Raw genomic sequence first — 15,174 nt, forward strand, 5'->3', positions numbered from 1 at the left:
CATTCGCTGTGTCGCGTTAGTGGATTCATTATGTATTTTAATATTATTACTTTCAGTGCACCTAATAAATAGTCTTTTATCAGTTAGTAAAGACAGTTTCAAGTAATATTGCAAAAATGTATAAAACAAAACATCCTCTTTAGCACCTTGGCTTCGATGGAAATGGGAAAAGTTGCCTTGGTAATTATTGCATTAATTTTCTTTAATGTTATATTTTATTTCAGTTAACTATTTTTTATGGTTTTAGATTAGTTAACTGTAATAACCCTGGATAGTAAACATAAATAATTAAATTTTAACATGAATAAATTATGTCTGTCAAACATATCCCATAACGTTGCTACTGAATGCCCGCCACTGACCGTGCAACAGTTACCATGGTAACACCAAACTGCGCTTCAAACACAACAGGAGAGTTGACACACTGTCGTTCGTCGAACACAACTAATATTTATCACAAAGTTTTATTTATTTTTTTTACATTTTTATATGACAGATCATGTACAAGGTTGATTTGCCAGTGGATGAGTCTGTGCAGCAGGCGGTGGAGCGGCGTCGAGCCGCAGAGGCTGAGCGCAAGAGCCGAATATTCAACACCAGAAACCGAGTCATCGGCGTGGACCTGCGCGCGCTCCACAAACAGCAGGAGGAGAAACGGGAACGACTGGAGATGGAGAAGCAGCGAGACATGGCTCATGGTACGACACACAACTTTTGCAGGTTGTTTGTCTCTCACTACTTCTGTACTGCATCAAAACAGAAAGTAACGTTAATTATTTATCAACCACAATAAGATAGAAAAACAATGGTCTGAGAAATGCAGAATTGATCTATTATTTGTTATTCAGATCTCTTGCGCTTATCTCTGGATGAAACGACACTGCAACAGAAAAAAGAGGAGGAGGAGTTGCGAAGAGAGCTGGCGCGGGACTTGGTAAAGTATCGAGCGATACATCAACGTGCTGAGGACAGTCGTGATGCAGATATCAATTATGACCGACAGGAGGCGTCAGATGTCAGCATTTCTGTCTCGGACTCAGCATTGGGACCCGCCAGTATGCAAGTGTTTTTGGTAAGCAACAAATGACATGGACATGAACTTTTCCATCAGCATTTTAGTTTATAATTATATTTGATTTTGAATGTGTAAGTAAAATATTTATTTGTTAACTAGTTTTTTTGTAACTTTTATGCACCTGTTAGCTTTTTGTAGCTAAATAGTCCTATGGTGTAACAAATGAAAGTTCTAATATTTAATGTAGTCTATCAATTAAAACAGACTGAATAATAATTCTATAATAGAAAATAATTGTTTAATCAAAAACATAGCATGTCACACTGCAGGACACCGCTACTCTATGAATATGTTTATTCACATTCGGTCAGGGAGAAGGAATTAATGAGAATGAAAAGAAGAGAGCTCAGATGGAGATGAATGAAAGAAACCTGAGAGCTCAAAAGGAAGAGAGAGAGAAACAAGAAAGGGAACAGAGAAACAAAGGTAAACAGATAATATTATATCCCATTTAGCCTTGTAACGCTAAAATAGAAAGGATGGTAATGGAAGTATATTTCACTGTAGTTTGTAGCAGATGTGCACAAAGGATCTGAGCATGCATATTATATCCGTGTTTGTGTGTGCAGAGCTGCTAACCAACAGGGAGTTGGTGGAAAAAGACCTCAGGGCAGTGCAGCTGAATGCCCTGGAGGAGGAGTGCAAAAGAGTGGCCCGCATTGCACTCAGTCATTATAATCAAGCTCAGGTATTATCTCACCACTAAACTAATAAGCACAATCGTTTGTGTTTATTTTTATTAGATTAGGATAACATTAACTGTCACCCCCATGTTGAGCATAGATCTAAACTTAAAAAATTCATTTTTTTAACTGCCTATTTTGGGGCATCATTATAAATTAGCCGATTCAGGGCTACTGCCCCTTTAATTCTCCTGCTCCACGCCCACGGAGCTCGCGCTTGCCGTGAACAGTGCATAAACAAAGTTTACGCAGCTAATATAACCCTGAAATGGATCTTTACAAAGTGTTCATCATGCATACTGCATGCATGCGTCGGATTATGTGAGTATTGTATACTGTTATATTGTTTACATTTGATTGTGAATGAGTTTGAGGCTATGCTCCGTGGCTAACGGCTAATGCTACACTGTTGGAGAGATTTATAAAGAATGAAGTTGTGTTTATGAATTATACAGACTGCAAGTGTTTAATAATTAAAATTAGCGATGGCTCTTGTCTCCGTGAATACAGTAAGAAACTATGGTAACTTTAACCACATTTAACAGTACAATAGCAACATGCTAACGAAACATTTAGAAAGACAATTTACAAATATCCCTAAAATTATCATGATATCATGGATCATGTCAGTTATTATTGCTCCATCTGCCATTTTTCGCTATTGTTCTTGCTTGCCTACCTAGTCTGTTAATTCAGCTGTGCACAGATCCAGACGTTAACTGGCTGCCCTTGTGTAATGACTTGAACATGGGCTGGCATATGCAAATATTGGGGGCGTACATATTAATGATCCTGACTGTTACGTAACAGTCGGTGTTATGTTGAGATTTGCCTGTTCTTCAGAGGTCTTTTAAACAAATGAGATTTATATAAGGAGGAGGAAACATTGGAGTTTGAGACTCACTGTATGTCATTTCCATGTACTGAACTATTGTTATTTAACTATGCCGAGGTAAATTAAATTTTTCATTCGAGGGCACCTTTAAATGGTTGTAATTCATGAATGCTTCGTAATACAGACCTACGGTTGGTCTCTTTTAAAAAAAAAATACACTCAACAGATCATTGATTGTTTACAAAATGAAAATGTGAAAACATTCTAGAAGTCCCAGAGACATCTTACATTTATTTACTAGTAATAACAGTAAATTATGCATAATTACAAGCAACTAACCCCAAACCCTAACCTTAAAGGGATAGTCCACCCAAAAATGAAAATTCTGTCATCATTTACTCACCCTCAAGTTGGCACCATTGACTTCCATAGTATGGAGAAAAAAAATGGTGCCCTACAACTGTTTGGTTACAAATATTCTTCAAAATATCTTCAGCAGAACAAAGAAATTGCCAACAGAGTAGTATGTCCGAATACATAGCATTCGAAAAAGTAGGTGTAAAGTCCCGGATGACCTACTTCTTCTGCCGAGATTCTATAGTGCGCATTCGATGGACACTTTACTATCCCATGAGGCTATGGGAGAGGATTTATGAATTGCAGTGAAGCAACGCAACTGACGCTAGTAGGTCATGTCACAGTAACAACATGGCGGATATAGTACGTCCAAATTTCATTCTTACTACTGGCATTCATTTTAGAACGTCCTTTTTTTTAAAACTAACGAAGTAAATTCAAATGAAGTACCTAATCAGACAATATGTGATTTCGGATGCAGTGCATGATTTTCTTTCTTCTGTGGAACAGAAGTATTGAAGAATGTTCATACTGCTATTTTACAAAATACTACAAAAGCATATAGAAAGTTTAAAGCTCCAAAAAGGGGAAAAATAGGTAAAATCACACAGAATCATTGCTTTGATTGACAGGCGATCTAACCAATCATAATGCCAAATCCGCTGTTATATCCTATAAAGCAGTCAGGGGAGTTAGTAGATTGACGTAGATGGACTTGAACTTGAAAAACTGTGTACTCATGTCTTTCCGCGGTTGAAACAACATTCCTTCTGATGTTCTTTCATGTTTATTTGATGCTATAAATTAACTAGTAGGAAGAGATGATCGGTTCACGAGCCGCTTGAACTGAGGCGCTACAGCAATCTGTTACGACACATTAAAGGGTTAGTTCACCCAAAAATTAAAATTATGTAATTCAAAACAAGATTTGAAGCAGTGTTTTGAAATCAGCCATCACTAGATATTGTTTAAAAGTCCTTATTTAGTTTTTTTTGGCGCACAAAAAGTATTCTCGTCACTTTATAACATTAAGGTTGAACCACTGTAGTCACATGAACTGTTTCAGATATGTTCTTAGAACCTTTCTGGGCACTGAAAGTGTAAATTAACTGGCTGGCAATAGAGGTCACTGAGTCATTGGATTTCATCAAAAGTATCTTAATTTGTGTTTTCAAAGATGAATGAAGGTCTTACGGGTGTGAAACGTCATGAGGGAGAGTAATTAATGACATTATTTTCATTTTTGGGTGAACTAATCCTTTAAAGAGCCACAAAAGGGTGTTTATTGTTTAAACTTAAAATTTAAAATTTAAAAATTACAATATTTGAAATTTGAGACTTTGTTTCATACCAAAAGTAATCTGCTCTGTCTTGTCTATTGTCAGTGTACTCTTTGCTCCGCAATGTATTTTTCACTGCGTGAGAACTTGAGGTGTGGCGTGAGAGCGCCATGGCCTGTCGAAAATAGCAACGGTAACTAAAGGGGGCGGGTCTTTGCAAACAGTCAAATGAGGTCAATATGCGCAAACACGGGTTTGAAATGACATGTGGGTGAATAAATCGTGACAGAATTGTCATTTTGAAAACCCACAACGGCACCATAGATCTTTGAGTTGAAAGGTCAAGGTAACATCTGACCTCCCCTTGCAGGCGGAGGAGAGGATGGAGAAGGAGCGACAAGAGAGAATGAGGAGAGAGGCAGAGGAGCTGGCAGAGGTACGGTACATAGTGACCTCTGACCTCCTGACTGAACGACCAGAGGCTGCAAAGAGAATAGCAGAATCCTCAGCTGAGGGTCCACGAGTCCTGACCGACCGCTGGAAGGGCATGACCCCACAGCAGATCAGCGATATCCGCAGAAAGAGAGACGAACAGTGCTTTGAGAAAGAGGTTAAGATCCTGCACTGACATGTGCCTTTTGAGCATGCATTTATTGTCATCATAAAAGTAATCCTCTTTTCTCTCTTTCCAGAGACTGAGAGAGATGGAGAGGCAGAGAGATATGGCCTGGGATTACCATCTGACAGAGCAGGTCAGACAGCAGGAGAGAGAGGAGACAAGAGGCAAGGAGCTGCAGAGAGAGAGGAGAGTTCAGCTTGATAAATACAATCAACAGCTGGCACGAGAGCAGCAAGCACAGTGAGTGCCACATTCATAAAAATAAAATAAAAACACAGCAGGACACAAGCAGAATGAATACAACTGAATTAAACAATCAAGAGTAGTAAAGTCAGCATAAAATGTTCCAGGTGTACAATTCACCACTGCACATTATTCCAATGTTTTTGTTATCTTTAATCTAAATGAAAAAACTTGCTCCTCTCCAACACCTTTCATTTTTGGCTGATGTCAGCTAGACCACAAGTTATCTACAATAATAGTCAAATAATTATTTTAGGCTATACTGTGGTTGGTAATGCAAGCTTTCCAATATATTGTAATGCCAATAATTGGGTTTCACAATCAAAAGTCCCATCCTGCATTTTTTCTTGTTTTTCTTGTTTGACTTTATACACTACTGTTCAAAAGTTTGTGGTCAGTAAGATATTTTATTAAGTTAATACTTTATTAAACTATTATGCATTAAATTGATCAAAGGTGACAATAGATATGGTCACAAATATTTTTATTTCAAATAAATGCTGTTCTTTTGAACTTTATATTCATTAAATAATCCTGAAAAAACTTTATCATGGTTTCCACAAAAATATTAAACAGCACAACTGTTTTCTATGGCACCCCTGAAGGGACATGGTGAAGGAAAAAATAATGAGATGGAAGAAAAATTGTGCGTTCTCTCGCACAAACGTTTGCGTTCTGCAGAGAAACTTTGCGTTCGCTTGCAAAGAGCTCAAATGGTTTTGCGGGGCGAGCGCAAAGTGTCTTAGGAAACGCAGAACGTTTTGCAAGGAAATGCAAAACTTATCCGGGGAACGCAATGATTTCATGAGCAAATGCAAAGTTTCTCGGGAGAATGCAATGGTGTTGCTAGCAAAAGCAAAATTTGTAGGCAGAACACAATGTTTTGCGAGCAAACGCAACATTTCTTGGGAGAACGATATGGTTTTGCTAGCAAACAAAATTTCTTGGGGAAATGCAATGGTTTTGCAAGAAAATGCAAAATTTATCCAGGGAATGCAATGGTGTTGCTAGCAAAAGCAAAATTTCTAGGCAGAACACAAAACGTTTTGCGAGCAAACGCAAAATTTCTTGGGGGAACGATACGGTTTTGCTAGCAAACAAAATTTCTTGGGGGAATGCAATGGTTTTGCAAGCAATTGCAAAGTTTCTCGGGGGAACGCAATGGTTTCATGAGCAAATGCAAAGTTTCTAGGGGGAATGCAATGCTGTTGCTAGCAAAAGCAAAATTTCTAGGCAGAACACAAAATGTTTTGCGAGCAAACGCAAAATTTCTTGGGGGAATGAAATGGTTTTGCTAGCAAACTAAATTTCTTGGGGGAATGCAATGGTTTTGCAAGCAAACGCGAAGTTTCTCAAGGAAACGCAATGCTTTCAAGAGCAAATGCAAAGTTTCTAGGGGGAATGCAATGCTGTTGCTAGCAAAAGCAAAATGTCTAGGCAGAACACAAAACGTTTTGTGAGGAAAAGCAAAATTTCTTGGGGGAACAAAATGGTTTTGCTAGCAAACAAAATTTCTTGGGGTAATGCAATGGTTTTGCAAGAAAATGCGAAATTTATCCGGTGAATGCAATGGTGTTGCGAGCAAACGCAAAATTTCTTGGGGGAACGAAACGGTTTTGCTAGCAAACTAAATTTCTTGGGGGAATGCAATGGTTTTGCTAGCAAACGCAAAATTTCTCGGAACACAAAGTGTTTTGCGAGCAAATGCAAAGTTTCTTGGGGGAATGCAAAACATTTGCGAGACATGGCAAAAGCATTGACTCATTATGTTTCCTCCCATCTCATATTTTTTCCACCATCATGTCCCTTTAGGGGTTCCGTAGTTTTTAAAATTAATAATAAGAAATGTTTATTGACCAGATCAGCATATTAGAATGATTACCGAAGGATCACGTGTCATTGAAGACCAGAGTAAGTTATACAAAAATTAATTACATTTAAATATAATTGTGTAATAAATATATTTCAATTTTTTTTAAATATAATATCTTAAATATAATTTAAATACAAAATAATATATATTTGAATGCAGTTGTTTAAACTCTAATATTTAATTATATTGCCTATTAAACAAATGCAGCCTTGGTAAGCATAAGAGACTCGTTCAAAAATTAGACTTTTGAACATCAGTGTACGTTACATTACAGAAGAAAAATTTCAAAGTTTATTTTGACAATAACACCAAAAATGAGTTCCTAATAATAAATACTATTTTGTGTGAATGTAAATTCTAAGTAAATTCTAGTTTTAATAATTGTATAATAATGCTAGTAGCTATTAGAGAGTAAAGTCATTCTTAAATGTTTAGAAATATTTTTTTTGTTTTTTCAGCCAACACTACCTGGACAGGCAGCTGTATACAAACCGTCCTACAGTTCAGTACTTCACCCAGTTCAACACAAGCTCTCGATAAAGCAGCATCCCATTCCATCCTTCTGCTGCATAAGAAATAAAGTCTTTCTGAGTTTCAAATCACTGTATATGTTTGACATTCATAAATTGGACTTTTATAGGTATCATAGTGATGCATTTTCACATAAACAAACAACTGTAGATGATTCCATTGATTTTATTTAAGAAGTATTTACTTGCACTGGCTGATTGGTAATGCAGATACAATAGCAAAATTCATATCTAGATAACGTATCCCCCCCCCTTACTGACCCCTTCAGTCCACAAACACCACAGGGGAATGTGACCAATACAGTCCCACAGCCTCATTCATCTGGTCCTTCATTTATTTTCACATCATATGCAGTAACAAACAGAACATACAAGAGGAATAAGAGACTATTATGTCAAGCTTATTTATGCATTAAGCCTACAGTTTAAGATGCATTATGAGCTTGAATGCGTACATTTGACAAGTAACAACAGAAACGGCAACGTTCGTTTGCTAGTCAAGCTTTAAATTGTGCCCTCCCACCCAGTTTTACTTGCAGTAGCAGAGGGCAGTATAGTGGATATCCGAGTTGATTCGCCTCAACACACAGTCAAAACACTGACAAAATACACAAGTCGTCTAGCAGCAGTTCAGTTGAATATTGAGTTGAATATAATTTGCATCACTTCCCTTTCCTGTAAGAAAATAGATCTCTAAGAGACTTTTGTCCTGAGTGTGTCTGTACAGCTTTTGTGAGGGAGGCTAACACAGTTCGAGCAGTCTGGCCCCCACAGCTATCCCAGAGGGCTGGGAATCACTGCAAAAGCCCACCGCAAGACAGTGGTCTCAAAGATCTGAGTCAGCACGCTTCTATTGCTCCCTGGAAGTGTGTGTGTGTGTGTGCAGTGTGCAAAATAAGATGACTGCGTCCTTCCTCTCACGCCGCCTCTGCAGCGATAGATTCTAATCAGATACGCACAATACTGCCATTCTTCAGCACTCGGGGAAACTATAAGCGCAATCATGTTTTGCCGGTAGCTTCAATTAGCTTTTTTTTTTTTTTGTCTCTTTTATCCAATCAGCTTTTTTTTTTCAGAACCTGCAACATTTATTTATCAAAGGACTTTTCTTAGTTTTTTAAAACTATGCACTATTCATCTACCACACTCAAATCACAACTAACAAGTTACTTTAAAGTTAAAAAAAGTTACAAAACTCAAAATTTCAAAACCTAAAACAATCAACAAGACACATAGTTTTCAACATCATAACAAACAATCTTTTTGGGCTATATTTACATTCATCTGGAAATTAAGAGTTTTTTTTTTTTCCCTGTGCCCCTCTCTTGAGAAATACCAGATGTGCCATAGATTCTCTCAGTGCTATATTCTGCTATATTTGTTTATCAATTGTCAAACCAAAAAGCAAAAAGAGAACAAATGCTATTTGGTATACTGGTATGGAACAATTCCCACCCAAACAAAGCATACATTCTGTGTAATAAGACACAAGCCAATACATGATTGCATTTTATGTAACCAAACTAAACTGTGAGTGTGACGTACTCTCTCACAACCCTATCTAACTCAATACGACCTCACAACTACGCACCTTGCGTGTGTATTCTTATGGCTTTACACCAACAGGACTGCAAGAGAGAATCGATCAATACAGTTTAATACAATGCAGAAAACAAGGATTAAAGACACATACAGAGAGGGAGAAATAAATATGAGAGATGGTGATGGTGGTGGTGATGTCGATGTAGGCAGGCACAGGAACCGATGGAGATGAAAGAGATTATTAATACTGTATTTGGCTAAATTGATAGATGCTTATATGTACAGCTTGCTATAAACGATCATGTCGTAGAGTCATTGCATCTCATGTATTTACAGTATGGAACTCTATAATTGTAACTGAGGGGATGCCGATATGTATCTTCCATTGAATCATGACAATATTACAACAAATCAATGTACAGATGACTTAAAGGTGCCATAAGCAAATTTTATGGAATGAAAGAAAATGGAAGGTGGGGGATTGGTTCTATCCATCTGCAGTTGACTGTAAGTAAGGGGCGGGGTTTAGGCGGACTAAAAGGCTGTTTCACCGGAAGATAGAGTTATTAGATGTTGATTAAAAAAAGTTGGCAAAAAAAATATTCTGTCCGGATACATTGCGAATTTCGATGGAGAAATATGTTTTTAGTAGCATACGGTGTTGTGCCGAATTTTGGCCCCCTTGCCAAATTATTACCCCCCTTGTTGAAGTCGCTACCTGATTGCCTAATCCTAACCCCACCCCTAATCCTAACCCCTCCCCCCACACCTACTCCTACTACTAGGGGGGTAAAATTCTGGCAGGGGTCGAAATTCGGCACAGCAACGGCATCTACCAGCAGGGGCTAATGGGTCCAAGCTAACCGTGCTAATCTTTATAGGGTGGGGTTTTGGAAAAGGGGGCGTGACTAAGTCTGAGAAGTTTCTTGATAGCTAACATCGCTTACAGCACCTTTAAAACATGACACAAAAGTGAATCTTGCGTAAAAAAAATAAATTAATAATAAAAAATTAATTATAAAAATGGTTCAGGCAAGTCTTCAAAGATAAACAAAATGGTAGGGACGCACAAAACACAGTAAGTTGATTAAACTTCGATTAAGGCCCTCAGCTTCTCTCTTCTCTCACACCCTTCTTCCACAACGCTTCTTTATTGACTAACAGGTGAATCCGACTCCATGTTTGATTTGGCATCTGCCACAGGAGCTCAGCGTATGCTTTATTTTTCACCGGATTATCAAAGAAGTCTCTTCTGGAGATGTTCTTGTCACGTCTATATAACTGTAAACGGCTATAGCCTATTTTATATCGCAAAATGAGAGATAATATCTGTAAACAACGAGCATGGCAGTCTATTTGTTATATGTCTGTCGAATGTTTTCCTCTGGCTGTGTTAAAAGTGTTGTGTTGGTCCAATTACGTCTGAAGTAAGTTCCAGCAGTGGATCTGGTAGGTTTTCTTGGCATCTGTTGTGTGTGTAGGTCTCATTATTGTGGGTTTTCGATTATTTGGTTAATCATGAGCGGTTGCAACAGGTGGGCACATGTGTGAATCCACGTTTGGTCTCGGGCTCGCCCGGCTAGTCAAGGAAGTTGGCGGAGTTGGGCAGGCCGAGGTGGGAGATGGCTGTGGCAGGATTTAGAGGGGAACTTTCTTGAGTCTCAGGGTCAGGAACATCACGGACTCCGCTGCTCTGACTGGCCAGTGACTCGTCCATGAGGACCTCGGTCTGCACGCTGTTGCTGTTCGCGTAGTCGTCTAGAGCATCATCGGTACATAGTTTACTGTCCTCGCACAGAGACGGCTGACTGGCCGTTCGCTTCTCCTCGATGTCACTGTGCAAAAGGGGGGTGGGGTGGGGGGAAATACACATAAAGCTACAAATATATACCAAGTGTAACATCAAAAAGGTACATCAAGAATGCCACTCTGTGCATTGAGAAAGCCTTGCATGCAAAACAAACGGCACCACTGCAAAAGCATACCTCTCCAGAGATCTGCAAATCATTGGGAAGAGCATTTAGGAGAGAAAGAAAGAACATAAGAAACAAGGAAAGGAAATTTCTGCAATAATATTTCAAACTTCACCACACCTGTACTCTCCAAAACCCTCATTATTCATCGGCCGAGCTTCAGAATCTATCTGGCCTTCTTCTTTCTCTTTAACTGTAAGAAGATCAAAATTCAGGGATATTTCCAGGTAGTGTCAGGTGACTAATTGCTTATTAGATGGTTACATCGATTAGAATGGTGTGTGTGCTGTTGCAAGTGTATTTTACCTGAGTATTTTCCACCTTTGCTTCGTTTTATGAAACATAGAATGAGCAGTACCAGCAGCAACAGCACAAGGGCGCTGATGAGTCCAATGAACCAGCTTTCGGTCACAAACCCATCACGTTTCTCCATGACTACTTAAGCAGAGGGGGAAAATGCTGTTATGGATTTCTTGACACTTTGTTTTATATCAAAGGGATAGTTCACCCAAAAACAGAAATGCTGTCATTACTCTCTGTCATGTCATTCCAAACCTACATTAGCATTCATTACCTTTGGGTCATTAAGATTTTTTCTCTTTCTTTTAATGAATACTTTTATTCAGCAAGGACGCATTAAATGGATCAAAAGTGACATTTATAATGTTGCAAAAGATTTCTATTTCAAATAAATGCTGTTCTTTTGAACTTTCTATTCATTAAATAATCTAAATGTATTAAAGAAAAAAAATGTATCATGGTTTCCACAAAAATATTAAGCAGCACAACTGTTTTCAACATTGATAATAAGGAATGTTTCTTGAGCACCAAATCAGCATATTAGAATGATTTCTGAAGGATCATGTAAGACTGGATTAATAATGCTGAAAATTCAGCTTTGCTATCAAAGGATTAAATAACATTTTAAACAGTTATTTTACAATATTTCACAATATTACTGTTTTACTGTATTTTTGTTTAAATAAATACAGCCTTGTTAAGATACTTTTTTCAGAAACATAAAAAAAATTAACATTCTATTAAATTATAAATTATAAACTTTTGAACCGTAGTGTACATTCATTCAAAAGTTCATTTTTTTATTGTAAATTATTTTAAAAAATGAAACTTTCATATATTCTAGATTCCCTACATGTAAAGTAAAACATTTCAATTTTTTGTTTTACATTTCTTGATTAGAGTGTATAGCTAATGAAAGTCCAAAATCCAGTATCTCAAAATATTAGAATATTTACATTTGAGTTTCATTAAATGACCATCCCTACAGTATAAATTGCGGGTATCTCTTGTTCTTTGAAACCACACTAATGGGGAAGACTGCTGACTTGGCAATGGTCCAGGAGACAATCATTGACACCCTCCACAAAGAGAGTAAGCCACAGAAGGTCATTATTGAATGTTGTGGCTGTTTACAGAGTGATGTATCAAAGCATATTAAATGCAAAGTTGACTAGAAGGAAGAAATTGGGTAGGCAAAGGTGCACAAGCAACAGGAATGACCGCAAGCTTGAGAATACTGTCAAGTAAAGTCGATTCAAACACTTGGGAGAGCTTCACAATGAGTCAAATGAAGCCAGAGTCAGCGCATCAAGAGTCACCACATTCAGACATCTTCAGGAAAAGGACTACCAAGCCACTTCTGAAACAGAAACAACGTCAGAAGCATCTTACCTGGGCTAAGGAGAAAAAGAACTGGACAGTGAACAGTGGTCGAAAGTCCTCTTTTCAGATAAAAGTAAATTTTGCATTTCATATTGAAATGAAATTGAAATCATGGTCCCAGAGTCTAAAGGAAGACTGGAGAGGCACAGAATCCAAGCTGCTTGAAGTCTAGTGGGAAGTTTCTGAAGTTAGTAATGATTTGGGGGGCCGTGACATCTGCTGGTGTTGGTCCATTGTGTTTTATCAAGTGCAAAGTCAATGCAGCCATCTTCCAGGAGATTTTGGAGCACTTTATGCTTCCATCTGCTGACAAGCTTTATGGAGATGCTGATTTCCTTTTCCAGCAGGACTTTAGCACCTGCCCACAGTGCAAAAACCACTTCCAAGTGGTTTTCTGACCATGATATTACTGTGCTTTATTGGCCAGCCAACATGCCTGACCCCTGAATCTATGGGATATTTTCAAGAGAAAGATGAGAAACAGTCGATCCAACAATATACAGATGATCTGAAGGCCCAATAGTGCCTCAGCAGTGCCACAGGCTGATCACTTCCATGCCACACTTCACTGATGCTGTAATTTGTGCTAGGAGCAAGTCATTTGCTGTAATATGTGCTGCCGACCAAGTATTGAGTGTACAAATGAACATACTTTAAAGAACTTGAACTTTTCTGTTTTGCAAATCCACTTTTTGATCAATCTCAGGAAATATTCTAATATTTTGAGATACTGGACTTTCATGAGCTGTATGCTCTAATCATCAAAATTAAAAAAACAAAAAAACAAAATGTTTTACTTTACATGTAGGGAATCTAGAATATATGAAAGTTTCATTTTTAAAAATAATTTACAATAAAAGAAATGAACTTTTTGATGATATTCTAATTATATGACCAGCTCCTGTATATTTAGCTTTTTCAATGAACAAAAAAAGTGGAATTTTGAAGAATACTCTTCGTAGTGACCATGTCTGTCAAGCTCCAAATCAAGCAATAGTCATCTGGGCCACATTTATTATACTTTTAGAATGTTACTTGTTCTTTTTGAAGCTTGAAAGATACTATGAAAATCACAGTATGGAAAATGCTACACAAATTTACTTAAGAAACATCCAGGTTTGGAACAAGATGAGGGTAAAGAGAGTAACTGAAGACAGTTTTCATTTTTGGCTGTACTATCCCATTAAGGTTACAAGAAAACATCATCTGCACTCCATTTTCCAGCCAAAAGCTTATTTTCAAGGGTGTTCATGAAAGCTCTTCAGTGGTCATATATAGCACATCAGCACAATTTATTATAAATAGCATTAAGAGGGCTGTTTTGTGATTACATGTTCCAGCTGTCTGGATCTTATCTGTCCAGATAGTCTTGTTTCCTAAGTCAATCCGCAGGTGGTACTGGGATCCGGGCTGGAGCCCCTGCAGCGTGTAGAAAGACTGAGAGCTGTTTACTTTTTCAGAGTGCTTCCATTTGCCTTTGCCTGGACAGAACACAATACAATATAAATCAAAAAACACTTGTTTGTATTCTCTCTCAGGTACTGAAAGGGTAGAGGCACTAACTAACTAAACTAAGAGAACAGGTAATAAAGCTGCTACTTCCTGATTTGCTATTCGATGAATGAGCTTGTGTTCAATCATTCTCAATCACATCCTGTCTATACAGCACGTACCATCCCCTCTCAGGTAATGAATAAGGAATCCCACGTTCCGCTGTCTTTCTTTCGACAGCCAGGTCAGGTTGACGGATGTCTCTCCAATCGATAAGCTAATGTTGGAGGGTGGACCTGTTTACACACAGAAACAAAACAAGTCACACTTAGATGCACTTAAATCTGATAATCGTTTGTTAAACAAATTTGTTTGTTCCAATATAAATCAATGTATTGGCTGTGATTGTGTCCAGTGTTGGGGGTAACGCATTACAAGTAACAAAATATCTGGGTTACTTTTTCAAATTAGTAACCCAAGTTACTTAGTTTTCCCATTTATTGACTGGCACCTCTTCAGAATACTCAGAATAATACTCCAGAGAAAGAGATAAATAATAAATACTTGTCCTGCATTAAATAATACATTTCTTGTCCTGCAACCTATTCTTTTACAACCCAGAACGGCAGCACAGCTGAAAGGTTTGATTGAGCTGCACTCTCTACTGTACAGCTGTGAATTTGCATTTCCTGAGGCTTATTCATTTCACTTTTGCCATTTTTTTTATTAAAAAAAAAAAAAAAAAAAAACACAAGCAAGCCCAGCCCAGGTGAGAAAAAGTAACGCGAAAGTAACAACGCATTACTTTCCATAAAAAGTTACCAAGTAATTCAATGATCTACTTTTTTAGGGAGCAATGCAATAATGTAATGCATTACTTTTGAAGGTAACTTTTCCCAACTCAGATTGTGTCATTTTCACAAATTTTAAGCGTGGACACATAAATTACTTGTCGCTAGAAATGTGTTGCATCATGTCTGGTAAGGACAT

General features: G+C 37.7%; 2 protein-coding genes across 2 annotated transcripts in view; one reads left to right on the top strand and one right to left on the bottom strand.

The window, feature by feature from the left end:
- The first annotated feature begins 499 nt into the window (after positions 1–499).
- ribc1 (RIB43A domain with coiled-coils 1) lies at positions 500–7,505 on the top strand. The gene is made up of 7 exons (XM_067372349.1): positions 500–698; positions 849–1,072; positions 1,387–1,501; positions 1,645–1,763; positions 4,601–4,840; positions 4,923–5,089; positions 7,424–7,505. Exons 1-7 carry the CDS (start codon positions 500–502, stop codon positions 7,503–7,505), a joined length of 1,146 nt encoding a protein of 381 aa, XP_067228450.1.
- Positions 7,506–9,849: 2,344 nt separating this feature from the next.
- Positions 9,850–15,174, bottom strand: part of l1cama (L1 cell adhesion molecule, paralog a) — a 65,514-nt gene continuing 60,189 nt past the window's right edge. The window contains exons 23-27 of the mRNA XM_067370696.1: positions 14,367–14,480; positions 14,025–14,174; positions 11,317–11,445; positions 11,131–11,203; positions 9,850–10,872 (exon numbers count right to left, since the gene is read on the bottom strand). Of these exons, the coding sequence (XP_067226797.1) occupies positions 10,617–10,872; positions 11,131–11,203; positions 11,317–11,445; positions 14,025–14,174; positions 14,367–14,480 (722 nt within the window). The 3' untranslated portion in view covers positions 9,850–10,616. The remainder of the gene's footprint in view (positions 10,873–11,130; positions 11,204–11,316; positions 11,446–14,024; positions 14,175–14,366; positions 14,481–15,174) is intronic.

This window comes from Chanodichthys erythropterus, chromosome 20 (assembly GCF_024489055.1).
Source record: "Chanodichthys erythropterus isolate Z2021 chromosome 20, ASM2448905v1, whole genome shotgun sequence".
In the NCBI taxonomy this organism is placed as follows: domain Eukaryota; kingdom Metazoa; phylum Chordata; class Actinopteri; order Cypriniformes; family Xenocyprididae; genus Chanodichthys; species Chanodichthys erythropterus.

Coding starts and splice junctions, on each gene's coding strand:
- ribc1 (XM_067372349.1), top strand. CDS start 500: ATGTACAAGGTTGATTTGCCAGTGGATGAGTCTGTGCAGCAGGCGGTG. Junction 1,502..1,644: donor AAGGGAACAGAGAAACAAAG/GTAAACAGATAA, acceptor TTGTGTGTGCAG/AGCTGCTAACCAACAGGGAG. Junction 4,841..4,922: donor AACAGTGCTTTGAGAAAGAG/GTTAAGATCCTG, acceptor CTCTCTTTCCAG/AGACTGAGAGAGATGGAGAG.